Source organism: Lates calcarifer, linkage group LG11 (assembly GCF_001640805.2).
Source record: "Lates calcarifer isolate ASB-BC8 linkage group LG11, TLL_Latcal_v3, whole genome shotgun sequence".
Classification (NCBI taxonomy): Eukaryota; Metazoa; Chordata; class Actinopteri; family Centropomidae; genus Lates; species Lates calcarifer.
This window is the reverse complement of record NC_066843.1, coordinates 8,172,305-8,187,316: the sequence shown is the minus strand read 5'-3', so window position 1 is coordinate 8,187,316 and position 15,012 is coordinate 8,172,305. Positions and strand designations below refer to the sequence as shown.

At 41.5% G+C, this 15,012-nt stretch overlaps 3 protein-coding genes across 4 annotated transcripts; 2 read left to right on the top strand and 1 right to left on the bottom strand.

Moving 5' to 3' along the window:
• The first annotated feature begins 475 nt into the window (after positions 1-475).
• Positions 476-4,175, top strand: ptger1c (prostaglandin E receptor 1c (subtype EP1)). 2 transcript variants are annotated; one of them, XM_018704720.2, is made up of 3 exons: positions 476-651; positions 2,905-3,741; positions 3,879-4,175. In XM_018704720.2, the coding sequence occupies exons 2-3, from the start codon at positions 2,908-2,910 to the stop codon at positions 4,119-4,121; spliced, it is 1,077 nt and encodes a 358-aa protein (XP_018560236.1). In that variant the 5' UTR covers positions 476-651; positions 2,905-2,907; the 3' UTR covers positions 4,122-4,175. The 2 variants fall into 2 exon arrangements, with proteins under 2 accessions (XP_018560236.1, XP_018560235.1); XM_018704719.2 differs by having other exon boundaries at positions 2,827-3,741.
• Positions 4,176-4,315: 140 nt separating this feature from the next.
• On the top strand, positions 4,316-10,431 carry slc27a1a (solute carrier family 27 member 1a). The gene is made up of 13 exons (XM_018704717.2): positions 4,316-4,909; positions 5,223-5,390; positions 5,487-5,881; positions 6,541-6,708; positions 7,340-7,409; positions 7,508-7,599; positions 7,689-7,798; positions 7,916-8,125; positions 8,206-8,332; positions 8,432-8,569; positions 8,843-9,007; positions 9,145-9,291; positions 9,394-10,431. The coding sequence occupies exons 2-13, from the start codon at positions 5,224-5,226 to the stop codon at positions 9,549-9,551; spliced, it is 1,947 nt and encodes a 648-aa protein (XP_018560233.1). The 5' UTR covers positions 4,316-4,909; position 5,223; the 3' UTR covers positions 9,552-10,431.
• Positions 9,772-13,233, bottom strand: trim35-13 (tripartite motif containing 35-13). Its single transcript, XM_018704718.2, has 6 exons — positions 12,786-13,233; positions 11,875-11,970; positions 11,547-11,777; positions 11,427-11,449; positions 11,220-11,338; positions 9,772-11,134 (listed from the first exon to the last, which is right to left on the bottom strand). Exons 1-6 carry the CDS (start codon positions 13,185-13,187, stop codon positions 10,596-10,598), a joined length of 1,410 nt encoding a protein of 469 aa, XP_018560234.1. The 5' UTR covers positions 13,188-13,233; the 3' UTR covers positions 9,772-10,595.
• Between the last annotated feature and the right edge of the window lie 1,779 nt (positions 13,234-15,012).

Sequence of the window (15,012 nt, the reverse complement as noted above, 5' to 3'; positions counted from 1 at the left end):
TACATCTCAAATATTCTAAAATATCTATTCAGTATGGGATGTTTACTATTTTATTCTTCCCAACAGGATCCCAAAAGTATACCCTCTAGTCATCTAATAATCATCATGTTCTTCCATAATCCTCTGATATCTGTCTGTGTACATATAAACATAAACATAACATGGTCCCTGATGAATAACAGATACAAATCTCTGTCTGTTTCAAGGTAATTTGAATCATCAATGAATTATGAAATATCAGCAACAGCTGGCTTTGAATGTGACTCTTCAAGTATCCAGCTAACATCGGATCAATAAAAATGAAAATGATAGCTGAGATCACCCCTGGTTCAAAGCATCAGCAGAGGAGATGAATAGATAGGAGGAACACATCCAGAGAGGACAAGGAGGATGGAAAATGCAGGTCCAGCATGTAGAGATAAAATTGCTGCCAAACCTCTGGGGAGAGAGAGAGAAAGCCAGACCCGGGAGAAGGAAAAACTGCCAGAGAGGAGTGGGAAAAGGAGGAGAACGAGAGTACGTGATTGTGGACAATAGTTATAGGTGAATGTGGCAAATCAGGCAACTCTGCAGACAAGAGATACAGTCATCCTTTCTCATCTATTCTGAGCTATTCCAAACAATCCTGTGTCCATCTGGAGACATCCAAGGGTAAGTTTCATTTATTATTCATAACCAGATAACGGTAATTCACTGCATCGACTTACCACATTCCTCTCAGGTAGCAAATTAGGCTAAGTGAAGCTAAAATATCTGTGAAATGTAATAAAATAAGACTTGTGCATGACTGAAGAGATGGATCTTTAGGAAAGCTGGGATTCCTCATTAAGTTCATCTATTTAATCCACTTTCATTATGAGTGAGGATGTAAGGAGTTAAACAGAGACTCAGACATCCTGATTGCTGAGGCAATGAAGGGGGAGAGCTACTCAGAGATTAGCAGGGCGTTTCTTATTTTGCCTGGGAGAATTTTTTTTTTTTTAAATACCCAGTGTTCAGCCAAAGAGATATTAAACAAGAGAGTTTGAGTTTGAGAAAAGACACGGTATCCAGTGTCTGTCTGAAGAATTTCCATGGTAGATGATATCATGGTTGATGAGTAGACAACTTTCTTTTGTTACTGATAACATCCTCCCAATTCCGAATGTAAACCTTGGATTCCTTTTAATCAGGCAGTTCCTCCATCCTTTAGAGCCATTGTTTGTCTCTCTTGAGATACAGTATAGTAGTAATTTGTAGAAAATACTAATAATAAGTTCTTTTTTTAAATAGACTGTCTGATCAGCCTGAATTACTGGTGTGGGCACAAGGAGGAGTAGTGGAGTTTATTTGTTTTGTCTGATGCTCCAACTGGTCTGTTTCATCGGTTAGAGGTCTGTAACCTTATCAGTTTATATGAGGGTTCAAACAAAATAAACAGATATCGAGGCCAAAGAGAGATTCAAAAGATTCTGTTGGTCGTGCTATCTTTCTAGAGGATGGAAAAGAACCATATTAAATTTAACTACACGTTTTTCCTCCTTCTTGTCTTCTTATATTTAGACATGTCAGCTCCCAGAACCTTTTGCTACTGCAGGGCTCTTGTAAGATTTCTATCCACAAAGTCTACATTATTTCTATGCACTTGTGAAAAAGCTAAGAATAAAATCCCAGGAGAATGAAAATCCATTAACCTGCTACAATATTAAGCTGGTTGATGCATCATGTATTGCATTGGGAGAAAATTGCCTATGCAAATTGGCATGCCCTGCTGGACAAACACAACCTGTTGATGCCAAAATTTGCTGTTTAAAATTGGCCATGAGTTTAGTTTACTTTCGGTGTGGTTTAAAGCTTAGGCTTAAAAAGTATTAAATGGTGAGAGTGAAACGAAGTTATTATGTATCACACATTTTAAACCTATCTCCTCCTCTCTTTCCAACAAAGATTCACAAACTGAGGCATATGCATGGCATTGTGACAGTTCAGCTAAAGCCAAAATACTAGGTGAAATGGAGTAACAAGTTAGGGAAACACTCAAGTGAGGAGTTGCAAAGGAGTAAAAGATCATGTAAATGAGTACAGTTGGTTTCTGACAAGTGAGAGATCTGAAGAGTGTAAGAAATGTGTTGAAAAGAAGAACTTTTTGTGAAATAGGCATACACAATGTCTGGTCTGAGAGCCTGTTGTGCAAACCAAATAAAAGCAACAAAACTGACATTTCCCCACATTTCCATACCACAGTGGCAGTAAAATTTGTTAAACGTTTGCTAATCCACTCTGCAGGGCTCCCACTTGGCTGCGTATGCTTATGCAGTATTTTCTGGATTTAGCTAGATTTACCAGTATTTGCCTGGCCTGGGACCTTCCTGTAACTATCCTCCAAATCAGCTACACTGCAGTAAACCCATTGCTGGACACTAATGTCTCATATGTAATTTCCATAGACATATTTTTGAAAGATTGCATTTGTGGGAATACATCTATTCACATACTCCAAACAAGCACTTCAGTGTGCATGCACTTGCATGAAAGGTAGTGACAAAAAGAACTCTGGAAAAAGGCTCTAGCAAGGATTAATTCATGCCTCTTCATCATTGCATGGGCAATTATAACTTTCCTAATTAAGGTTTAAATCCCAAGTGTCATTGGCAGACCACTTGCTGTAATCAATCTTTTAGCTGCCCAGTGAATCGTGTATCATACTGGTACGTGATTGTGCATTTAAGACTTCTCCTTTGTCCCACTGTCTATGATTTAATAGACACCTTTTAGTTAGCAGAACAGGATGACATGAAAACATTTGTGGCTTTAAACTAATGGAAGTGTTTAACTTTGTCTGTGTAGATGGCATTTAGGGTGAAGACACCGTCTGTACTCATTACTTTATTTTCTACCTCTTCTACGCCATCCATCCTCCACCAGAACATGAAGATCAACTCCTCTGAAAGTCCCTGGCTGAACAGCAGCACCTCGCCAGTCATCAGACCCTCAGGCATTGGAATGTCCTGCTTCACTATGACTTTTGGGGCCATCTCCAACCTCACCGCTCTGGGTATCCTGGCTAAGTCCCGTGTCCGGTTCCGCCGCCAATCCAAAGCACCATTCCTGCTATTAACAGTGGCTTTGCTATTGGCTGACCTGGGAGGTCATGTGATCCTAGGTGCCTTTGCTATATATTTGCACATGGATCAGAGGTATAAAATGCAGGTCGAGAAGCCCACTACATTTTGTCAAGTCTTTGGGGCAAGTATGGTGTTTTTTGGCTTATGCCCTTTGCTATTAGGCTGTGCAATGGCTATTGAGCGCTTCGTGGCCATCACCCAGCCCTTCTTCCATACCGCTATGATTACAGTGACTCATGCACGGCGAGTTGTGTTATTTCTGTCCTCTCTTGCACTCATGCTGGCAGTTCTACCTTTATTTGCTGTGGGGACTTATACTATCCAGTTTCCCGGCACATGGTGTTTCTTGCCTATCTATGGTCCACAGTCTAAAGCTAACACCAATCTGGCTCTGGCCTTCTCATGTCTGGGCCTCATTGCACTCACTCTTTCTCTGCTCTGCAACATCCTGAGTGGTCTGGCATTGCTTCAGGCCAGAATAAGGCCCCACAATGCTAATACCAAATCAACAGCCCGCTGCATCCGTCGACTATCTTCTGCATCAACTTCCTCCTTGTTTTGTTCGTTGGATGTGGAGATGATGGCGCAACTGGCAGTGATCACTGTGGTTTCCTGTGTGTGCTGGAGTCCCTTCCTTGTGAGTACCAGATTGCAGTTTGATTTTAGAACCATTTTCGACTTTTGAGGTCATGTATTTTTAAGAATTTTGTGGATTTTGTAGTAATAGCTATACCTCATCATCATGGGTGATTGTATGTCCGTCCTACATTATAGATCCACATTCTTGTGACGCAGTTAAACCAAAGCTCCAGAGCCTCAACACAAGAGCAAGATGGGTTCATTCTTCTGGGTTTACGTATGGCCTCCTGGAATCAGATCTTGGACCCATGGGTTTACATCTTACTGAGGAAAGCTGTGCTCTCCAGAGTTTGCTGTGCTTGTTACACACAGAGACCCAGAGAGAGAACAAATAGCTTCTGTGCAGACAGCCACAGGCAGACCTTCAGTCTTCAGTGACTATGTTACACTTGGACTCTTTAGACTTTTTTGGAAATAAATAATTTAATTGTGTGTTGTGAAAAATGTAATACTGAAAGCCTTGCTTGCTTTAACAGTGCTTTCTGACGTCCATATTCAGCAAACCAAGAGGCTACATAACGAAGCAGTACGAATAACGGAGGGAAGCTAACTTCCACATTTCGACACATTAAGTTAATAGTTATTGCCGGCGAGACTATCAATAGGAGCCACCTGCAAATCGGGTAGTTGGGTAATTGGGCGGAGCTAATATTGTCCAATCAAAATTAAGACAAGCGTGACAAGCACCGAGTTTAACAAATGGTTGAGCTACTGCTGAGGGCTCACTCCCGGGATAGGCGGTGCTTCTTTAGCAGCAACTGTGTTCAATATGGAGTACAGAAAATAGCCTGATTCACACTGCATTTCACTGCTCTCATTCAGATTTCGGGCACTTCTGCAAGTCGAGCACAAATGATGAACTCTCCCCCCGCAGACGCCAGTTTACAGGACTCGCTCATGTACGTTTGACATATTTCCGAGTACAGTGTGAATATTTACTTCTTAACAACAACCACGCTGCTTAACGGTTGTTGTAAAACTTGTAACAGCTAAAAACTACTGGTTTGCCTAAAATCGTTACGTCGTATATTTCCACGACGCTCTCGGCATCCGGTTGACGATTTCGGCACTCGATAGTTTCCGTGAAAGCAATTAAGTAACAAGTTGTGCCGACCGGCGGGGTTAGCGGGTGAAAGGTGACATCGCCTTGGTCTGTTGACTCGTAGGTAAGTTGTGTGCAATGTACTCATTTCGATTTTACGCTGCAAGTTAACGATGCTGTTTTATGTAACCCGGAGTGGCGTCTGTTTAAGTGTACAGCTTAAATGTGGGTGATTTATCTGTGATAACTTTGGAAATAACTTAATCCCTTTTTTAGAGCTTTTGTATAATTGTTATCTATACCTAAAAATATTTTCTTGTATGTGTTTGCGTGTACCAGCTTGTACTATGGCACCCATAACCCTAACCCCATGTAGGCTTCAACTTATGCCCATGCTTTCCTAAGAGCCAATCTCTCTCCATTTCCTCCTTGAGAAGAATGCACAATGCAGCGAGTGTCTCAGTCTCTCTGGGGTCTATGGGACTGTTGCGGCTCTTCGGGGTGTCCTGGTCCTGGAGTCTGGCAGCAGGCCTTGGGGTATATCTAGGGACAAGAAGCTGGAAATACTTCTACATTGCAGCGCGCACCGCCAAGAGAGACCTCAAGTAAGTTGGGTATGTCTAAATAATATTCTGATTCTTGTGGGTTTGCATCTTTACTTACCTCATTTCTCTCCATCTTCCTCCCCTGACCTTCACCAGTGGCCTGTATGTGCTTTTGAGAGTGAAGCTGGCTTTATGGCGTTACATGCGCAATGGAAGCAACATTCCCTCTATCTTTGCCCAGACAGTAAAACTTCACCCAAATAAACCAGCACTGATCTATGAGACTACTGGGGAAACATGGACCTTCACCCAGCTCGACGAGCTGTCTAACGCAGTAGCCCACTGGGCAAGAGGTCAGGGATGGGTCTCCGGCGATGTGGTGGCCCTCTTCATGGAAAGCAGGCCGTTACAGGTGGCACTTTGGCTGGGCTTGGCCAAGGTTGGGGTGGAAGCTGCGCTCATCAACTTCAACCTCCGCCACGATTCCCTCCTGCACTGCATTGGGGTGTCAGGGTCACGGGCTATTGTGTTCGGAGCTGAGCTTGCTGATGGTAAGAATGTGTTTGGGTAGCAAAAGCTGAGCAAGAAAGTTGTATTTAGGTTTTAATCCTATATCAGAGGCAGGGTTTATTCAGAACCGCTGAATTACAGGATAATATCTTAACACTTATTCAGCAATTTTATCAAATAGACAAACTATAAAGTTAAATGCATTTTTTTTACAGTCAAATATTGATCATCCTGAGCAAGAAATCTCATGTTTTGTCTGTAACATCATGTGAGGTGGTCAACACTTCCTGTCAAAAGTTAGACTGCCTGTGGACCATAAACTGTGAGAATTACTGTGACTTAAATGTGTCATGTGGTCAGAACATGCTGCTTGTGATCACAATGTTAACATTTGCTTCACTATGTTTCACCACAACACAAACACTTCACTTCTTTGTCTTTGTGGTCTTTGGTTACTACATCTGTTAAAATGCAGGGATTGTATTTATCAGTTTTGTATGTTGTAGTATGGTTTCAGAAATTAAATGAAATCATGATTAATTTGACCTCACACAAAAAGGACCACTTAATGAAGTCTCGTTGCTACAGCTCATATTAAATTTCACCCAACATTAGATGTGTATATACAGTATGTTTTTATGCGAACTAGAGCGTTTGAACTGACCTGACTGGTGTTTTCCCCTCCATATCATTCTGTCAGCCATGTTGGAGGTGAGTTCCTCCATCACCCAGTCCATGGTACGGTTTTGTACAGGAGACCTCAGTGCAGAACATCTGGCCCGTCTGGGTGCTCAACCTCTGGACCCACTTTTAGCCTCTGCATCTAGACATCCCCCTTCAACTTGTGTTCCTCCCAAAGGCATGAATGGTGAGTACCCTATCTTCCACTGATCTCAAATTTGACTTTACTTGAGACTTAATCTGCATGTTAATGAGTCTTTTTACATAATCCTCTTCAGACTCTCTCTCTTTATGCTGTGTTTGGACTGTAACCTCTATTTTTCTAGTTGTTGTTTTTGCTCTATTCTGAATTCCTAAAGGATGTGCCCCACAGTAATCAATTTTTCCTCACTTTACTGTCTTGTTTCTGAACTGACATTGCTTCCCTATAATTATGTAATTCAAGCATGATGAGGTGAATACTTAGCTGTGCAGAATTTTGAGAGATATGAGTCATTTTGAATTCAAGACAGATACGGACAATTTTCTCTGGATGGCAAAAGCTGTCTGGAGTAGGTATGAAGGACTGGTTGAGATGTGTGCTGTCTGAATAACAAACTGTATCCCCAAACAATGGTAAATCTGTCTCAGATTTATGAACATATAAGTCAGCATTAAAGGTATACCCCACATAACAAACTAGAGGTCTCTTTTGCCCAGGAAAAACAAAATGAATGAAAATGGGGACTATATTTTCTATTCTGTCAGTGAATGAAATACTGTGAAGACACCTATTTGCAGCATGCAAATGTAATGCTCTATTTTATTCTCCCCTGCAGACCGTCTGTTTTATATTTACACCTCTGGCACCACAGGACTGCCCAAGGCTGCCATTGTGGTACACAGTCGGTATGTTTTCTTGAACGACCACTCATCAAAATAAAAGCGTCACCCCCCAGAGTTGCAATGATAGATGTCTGAGAATCTCTCCTGTCTTCTCATAACAGTTACTACCGAATCGCTGCTTTTGGGTATTATGCCTTTCGCATGCGCCCTGATGACATCATCTATGACTGTCTGCCTCTCTATCACTCAGCAGGTATGTCGATGTAGCCTCCAGCTCTTTATGAATGCAGTTTTCCCCTTTAGGTTTGAATAACTGACATGTGAGCTTTCTCTTTTTGCCAGGTAACATCATGGGGGTCGGGCAGTGTCTGATCCATGGCCTCACTGTGGTAGTGAAGAAGAAATTCTCTGCCAGCCGTTTCTGGGAAGATTGCATTAAGTACAACTGCACTGTAAGAGCTTATGCTTGGAAAATATTGAGAAGTGCCATATTTTATGAGATCAATAACTATAAAATTTTAATTTTGAACAAGTACTGCTACAACAAGAAAACTGCTTTCCCCCTGTAGGTGGTACAGTATATCGGGGAAATCTGCCGCTACCTCCTGTCTCAGCCAGTGCGGCCATCAGAAAAGGGCCACAAAGTTCGTCTGGCAGTGGGAAATGGTTTGCGCCCCAGTGTGTGGGAGGCTTTCACAGAACGCTTTGAGGTGGCACAGATTGGCGAATTCTATGGAGCAACTGAGTGCAACTGCAGCATTGCCAACATGGATGGCAAGGTCAGCAGTCACTGTTACTTAAGTCTTAAGACACATAAAATATGCATTGGATCAGAGTTTAACCAGCTTTATTCTGTCAGGTGGGAGCCTGTGGATTCAACAGTCGAATTCTCCCCAATGTGTACCCCATCCGTCTGGTGAGGGTAGACGAGGACAGCATGGAGCTAATTCGTGACAGCCGGGGCCTCTGTGTGCCTTGCCGCCCCGGTAACTAATACTTATACCACGAAAATGACTTTGCTCAATGTAGTATGTGATAGTTAACTGTGCTAATTGTCTGAAAACACTCTCTGCCATGTCTTGCAGGGGAGCCAGGGCTTCTGGTAGGTCGTATCAACCAGCAGGACCCTTTACGGCGATTCGATGGCTACGCTAATCAGGATGCTACAAGGAAGAAAATAGCTCACAATGTCTTCAAAAATAATGATTCTGCATATTTATCAGGTTGCCAAAACTTTATATTCCTCAAAATGCATATATTTTGCAGTTATATTTCATTGTAACACTCAATACAGCTTGCAGCAGTCATTTTAAAAAAAATGTGCAATGAGTAATGCAAGTGTAAAGTTATTTATAGCCCATAAAAACTCAAAAGTTGAAACCCTGAAAATGGACTGCCAAGCTTCCTTTGTCAGTGCTTGGTAGAGTAAATGTTTTATGATTGTTTTGCCAAACCTGAACTAGACATGGAGTTTTTTTACCATACATCTGCCTTAGGTGACGTGCTGGTGATGGATGACCTGGGCTACATGTACTTCCGGGACCGCGGCGGAGACACTTTCCGCTGGCGAGGAGAAAATGTTTCCACCACCGAGGTGGAGGGCACACTCAGTAGTCTTCTGGGTCAGACTGATGTAGCAGTGTATGGTGTGGCAGTGCCAGGTGATCATTAACTTACTTGCACGTACTCAGTGCTCATAGCATTATATCAGAAACACACTATTAATTCTCCTTTAATGCATATTGCCTTTGACTGCAATTACTACCTGACAAGCATTTATCTCCATGTCTCATACCAGGTGTGGAAGGTAAGGCAGGCATGGCTGCCATTGCAGACACTATAGGGAGTTTTGACTGCAGTGACTTCTTGCAGAAAATCCAGCGAGCTCTTCCTCCATATGCTCGCCCCGTGTTCTTGCGAATCTCCCCACATGTAGACACCACAGGTAAACTGTCCCAGTATCCCTCCTGAGTTCAGAAAAATGTCTACCATTACTGATGATCAATAAATTCTAATCTATTTTATGTATCTCCACATTTCTGCATAGGTACATTTAAAATTCAGAAAACCAGGCTGCAGAGAGAGGGATATGACCCACGTCTCACAACTGACCAGATCTACTTTTTGAACACCAGGGCTGCACGTTATGAGGCTGTAGATGAGGAGCTATACAATGCTATAGCGGAAGGAAGAATGTCTCTATGACATGGAGGCTATAGCAAGGCAGTCATGGTGCCTCAGTGAAACAGATGCTATAAAGAGAGAGAATAACATATGCATATGATGGTGTTGGGATCAGTCAGTTTTGGTGCACCAACTGCCCGGACTTTAACCGTTCAGGGAACAGAGTTGAGAGGACTACTTACATAGACAGAGTACTGTTACAGATGATGTTTTAACACTGTATGAGTAACACACCAGGACATAATGTGAGGGCATTTAGTCCCTTTAATAACTTTTTAATTATTAAATGAACACCTCAAAAAGCCTTTGAGCATCACCGCACATAGAGTGGGTATCTCCCACAATCCCTTTTAAGTAGGAGCGTGTTACAATAATGTGGTTAGGACAGCACAGGTTTTATGAAAACTTTGTTACAGGGTATTTTACCCATGTATGAAATATGCTGCAAGATTAATTCTGTGTAGGTCTAAGCAATACTTTAGTGTAAAGCTATGGAGTTACTGCCATATGTTTGGATGAGACTGAAAGACTTCAACATGCTGTACATGTGGCTACTAAATCAAACACTAACCCATAGAGTCTTTTTACTGCAATGGATAATTAATCTCATATGTAATATTTGAACCTCTGAACAACGCTGGCACAGGTTTGCAAATACACATACTGTATGTGCCTTATATGAAACTTCATTTTCTTTTCATTTTTGTATGCTTTCTTAGAAAGGAGCTCAAAAGAAAGTGGAAATCATGCAAAGATGAGTCACACATTCACTGTCGTTTTATGTAATAAATCTTATCAGTGTAGTAATATATGGGTGTTAAAGATTGTGAAGCTATTTACAATTTCAAATCTTCCAGACTACATTTGTTTTGTTGTAACTCAAATTAAATATTTTAAAACATGTTTGTTTCAGTCAGTCATTAAAAAAATCTGGAGAGGTGCGCGCATTGTCTTTCGTGGCAATGTAGCCTGACCCTGCATCCCCACAATCAGCTCTTGCAAAAGAAAAAAAAGTAAAATCTTCACAACTCAAGCCACCCTTCATTTAAGTTTGGCAATGGTGAATTAATAGTCCGTTGACAAGGATATCCTTGAAGGTAGGATTTTTAGTGGATGCTCTTTGCAGGCAGTGCAAAAGTAGGGAAAGGCCCTAGGTGTGATGAGATCCAAAAAGGTGTAGAGAGGTGTTCTTTCTCCAGGGTCGTAAAAGGTCACCTTGCCTCTGTCCATGTCTAAAACCACTCTTATCACTTCCGGCTTCTTAGTCATGTTCAGCGGCTCCCATGGTGCTGTGCAAGCCTTATGCTCTCCATTGCGAAACCTGATTGTCCAGAACCCCTCCGCTGGTGTCAGCACATGCTTTCCCTTCCTGTTGATGGACTCGCTGGCTACTCCCACCACCCAGTAGGTGTTGTCCTTCACCTCCACATCCCAGCTGTGGCGTCCAGAGGAATAGCCCTCAGCAGCCAGCATCTCAGCACTGATGTCGAAGCGTTCTGGGTTGTCTGGAAGCTTGAAAATCTGGGTACTGTTCTGCACCATTGTAAGATCCTCTGAGAGGATGAAGCAGCTCGCTGCTGTGTTGGGATCCAGAATCACAGGATCTCAAGAGAGAGAGAGAGAGAGGAAAAGAAGTTATTAATATGGCTGGCCAATAAAACATGACTAATGATCATTTGAGGAACTCACTATATTTAATTATACTCTTCATCTTCTCCCACACTTTATATTTCAGAGAGCCCAGGTGCTTGGCCACATCAATCAGAGCACCAGTGATCATTTGTGGATCAAGGGAAGTCCGCCAGGTTCTGAAAATACAGTAGTTATTATCTCTGCAAGTCAATTTTATTTTTAAAATAAGTTTAACTGGATCCTAGATCTGGGAATAACGCTTACCTCCTTATTGTTTCCTTGTAATTCTGAAAATAACATTGAGGAGAACAACCCTCACTTAGTGGTTTGCATATGAATGTAAAATGTGTCATACAAATTGTCTGAAGCAACAGTCTTATCTACCTTAAGAAAGTGGATATCACGAGATGTCATCTCCTGTTCTACTAATCGGATGGTGTTGGAGAGAGATGTCATTTCATTGTCCATCTCCTCGATCCTCTGGTTTATCATCAGATTCTTCTGGTCCTCCTCAGCCTTTAAAGTGGAAAGTCTGGCAGCCTCCTGCTCTTTCAGGAATTTGTGAAGGGCTTCAAATTCTTCTTTGATCTGTGTTTCAGTATGTTCAGCTTGGTTCTGGAAAGAGACATGATTGATGGGTATTCACTGCCTCCACACCCAGGCTGTCTAGGATGCTCAAAGTAACATTTGTTACTGATGGGACTGACAGTACCTTAACATGCTCTGCCATTTCCTCACAGACCATTTTCGCCTTTTTGTACAGCTGCAACTTCTCTTTCAAGGGCAGCAATGCACTTTTCAATTCCTCCTACAAAGTCAGTGACATGACATCAACACTTAAAAACAAGGTCAGTCTGGCAGGTGGCCAAGCTGTCGGCACAATGTGGGGCTTTCAGCTGCCACATACCTTTCCATGGTGGCATTCGCTGTAAATGCAAAGCTGTACAATACAGCAGAAGTTAAAGGGACAAATCTATGGAGAAAATTCTAATGCCCTAGAAACATAAGCAAATTTGACCTTGTGCATCTCAAGAGTTCAGGTAGGGGCACAGTATGGCAACCAGTAGATTTGTTTCACAGTAACACTCAAGGTTTCCTGGTCTCAAGAGGAGGCTGAGGAGGGCAGGAGTAGAATGAATGTAGCGTTCCAGAAACCATGTGGGAGTCGAGTTTCAGTCCTCTTGGGACCCCAACGGTGACAGCAAACCAAAAATATAAATCTATTATTAGAATGTTGATGAACTTTGCCAAACACCTTCACATATGTCAGTATATCGGGCTTAAAAAGTGCAAAGGTAGTAAGTCAATCAAAATCAAAATCAGTGAAAAAGTTAATTAAAATAATCTCCAGGTACAATCTGACACTTCATCTATTCATGCAGTGATGGATAGCCACTCAGATTTCATTTGTAAATTCATACTTTAAATTCAGCAGTACGACAGATATTTCAATAAACATTTCATTGTCATTCGTTCCAAAGGCAATTATCATCAGGAAAAATGTTTTTTGTAATGCAAGGTTTTCCAAATAGCTGCTGTTGAGGACAAGTAGCTTAAACAATGAAAATGTGCTGCCAATGTGAAATATTGGGGTGATGGACCCTGTGGCTTTAACATGCCTACCTTACAGTCATGAGCACCTTCCCCAATGGGATAGAGCCTGTGTCTGGCATGGGCAGATGCTTTCCCACACAAACCACAGATTGGTTCCAAGTCTTCCAAACAAAACAACGTTAGCTTTTCCCCATGTTCTTTACAAGCCTCTGGGTCATTTTTGCTTCTGTCCTCCTTGAAGGATTCACAGGCCTTCTCCAGCACACTGCTCACCACCATTTGATCCATGGAGGAACGGCGCCAGCACAGAGGACAGTAGTGTGAATCCCCACTGCCTTGTGTCTCCCAGCTGTCTTTTAGACAGGCTTTACAGAATCTATGTCTGCAACTGAGCACCACTGGCTGACTAAGAATATGTCCACAAATTGGACAGGAAAGGTCATCCTCTAGATGAGCACGTCTGGTAGCCATTCTCCTTCACAGGGCTTTGATGACAAGGCAGGATCCAAGGCCCCTCCCATGGCTCTGGAAGGCTACCTCATCTTAACCTCAGAAGTTAATACGTGTTAATACCTCAGCTCCCAGAGGCATATCCCATGTTATGCATTGCTGTGTTGGGCATGCACATTGCACGTTCTCAAATAAACACTACACCTCAGAATAAAACAGATTGGCTTTACATTTTCAGGGGATTGTATCTGTGCAGATCAGAGCAAATAGTAGCCTGAATAACCCAAGCATGACAGAAGAGAGCAAGATGACAGAGGAATATTTTCACTCAAGATGGTATCTGGATTGGAGTTATACTATAATCACCCCTAAGTTATTAGAGAAGACTGTTGAAACAACCTGTCAGAGTGTAATGAGGGGTTTACTGAGACACAATGTCCAAAATAAGAGTATGGATTAAGATATAAATAGTCAGAAGTAACTGATTTGGACTGAAGTTATGTGAGTAAAGAAATATCCTCCTGCTGACCACTGAAACAGTTTTTTTCACAGCAGCAGCTTTTTAAGAACCGACTGAGTTATTTTTAAAATATCAGAGTCAACCCCCCTGGTGCAAAAACACTAAACAGAGCTCACATTACCCAAAAGGCACACCACTGACTTATTTAAGAGCAGACAGAATGTATTGCAAAGCAAGTTGTACAAACAGTAGCATAGTCATCTTGAAGATTAATTTGTTAGTTTCAAAACAGTTAGCTAACCTTGTTTGTACTGTATTACAGTGTTTTGTTGTGAGAGTTTGTTTACAAGGATTAATGAAGCACCAAAAATAGGACAAGAGCATAGATACAGAGAAAAAAGCCTGGGGAATATGATCCTGCCACAAGAAAACATTATGTAGGCCAGTGCTGCTTTAACTTTAGTGTATAATAATAACTGTGTGTTTGTGCTTATATCTCATGCTGTGTTAGGATTCACAGCCAGCTTTAAAGCATGAAGGTGGGAGAGTTTTTACAGTATACTGCATAGGTTAGTTTATACTATACATACCTAAGCTACTTTAGGCTTTATTATGTATTGATTTATATTACTTTAGAAATTATTATGCTGTAAATTAAAGTTTTAGAGTAATAGAGCCAGATTTAATTGTATTTTCATGTCTACAGTCTCTTTAAAGTCCCTCTCACATATCACAGTGTGGCATCACTATGTCAACATTACATTGAATATATATTGTGTAACGTAGTGAGTTGAAATAAAGTTTTCACCCACCCTAAGCAATTCCTGACCAAATAAGTGATAGTCTTGTTTGGATGCCAAAGTGAAAATTTGATTTGTGTCCATGCCAGTGCTGGGGCAGCAGTTCAGAGCAATTGATAGTAACAGCCAAAAGAGTCAACAGATCCCACCCACACCCACTCACAGATACAGAATACACACACTACAGCCATGCCAGATTAGTGATAGGTCAGCATGTGGTCACAACAGATGACATATGTCTCTTTTAATATGAATTTCTTTCATTTAAAGGCATTTTTGTGTTCTTTTGTAAAATGTATATTTCATGTTTTTCATATAACCATTCAAAGCTCTAGTTGAAAAGCTTTTTCAACTGTTTGTTCAAGTGAATGAAACAATGTTTAATTGTAATTTTGTAAAATGTTTCTGCTGCTTTGATCTTCATTTTTTGAACAACAGAATAACTGAATATTGTTCCTAAATGGCTGAGGAGAAATTAATTGGGAAACGACAGATGGATTGCTTTGCTGTGTGGATTTCTGTTTACACATGTCTGTGGGTGTGCATGCAGACATCTCATTGAGACAAAGTCAAACACAGAGATAAC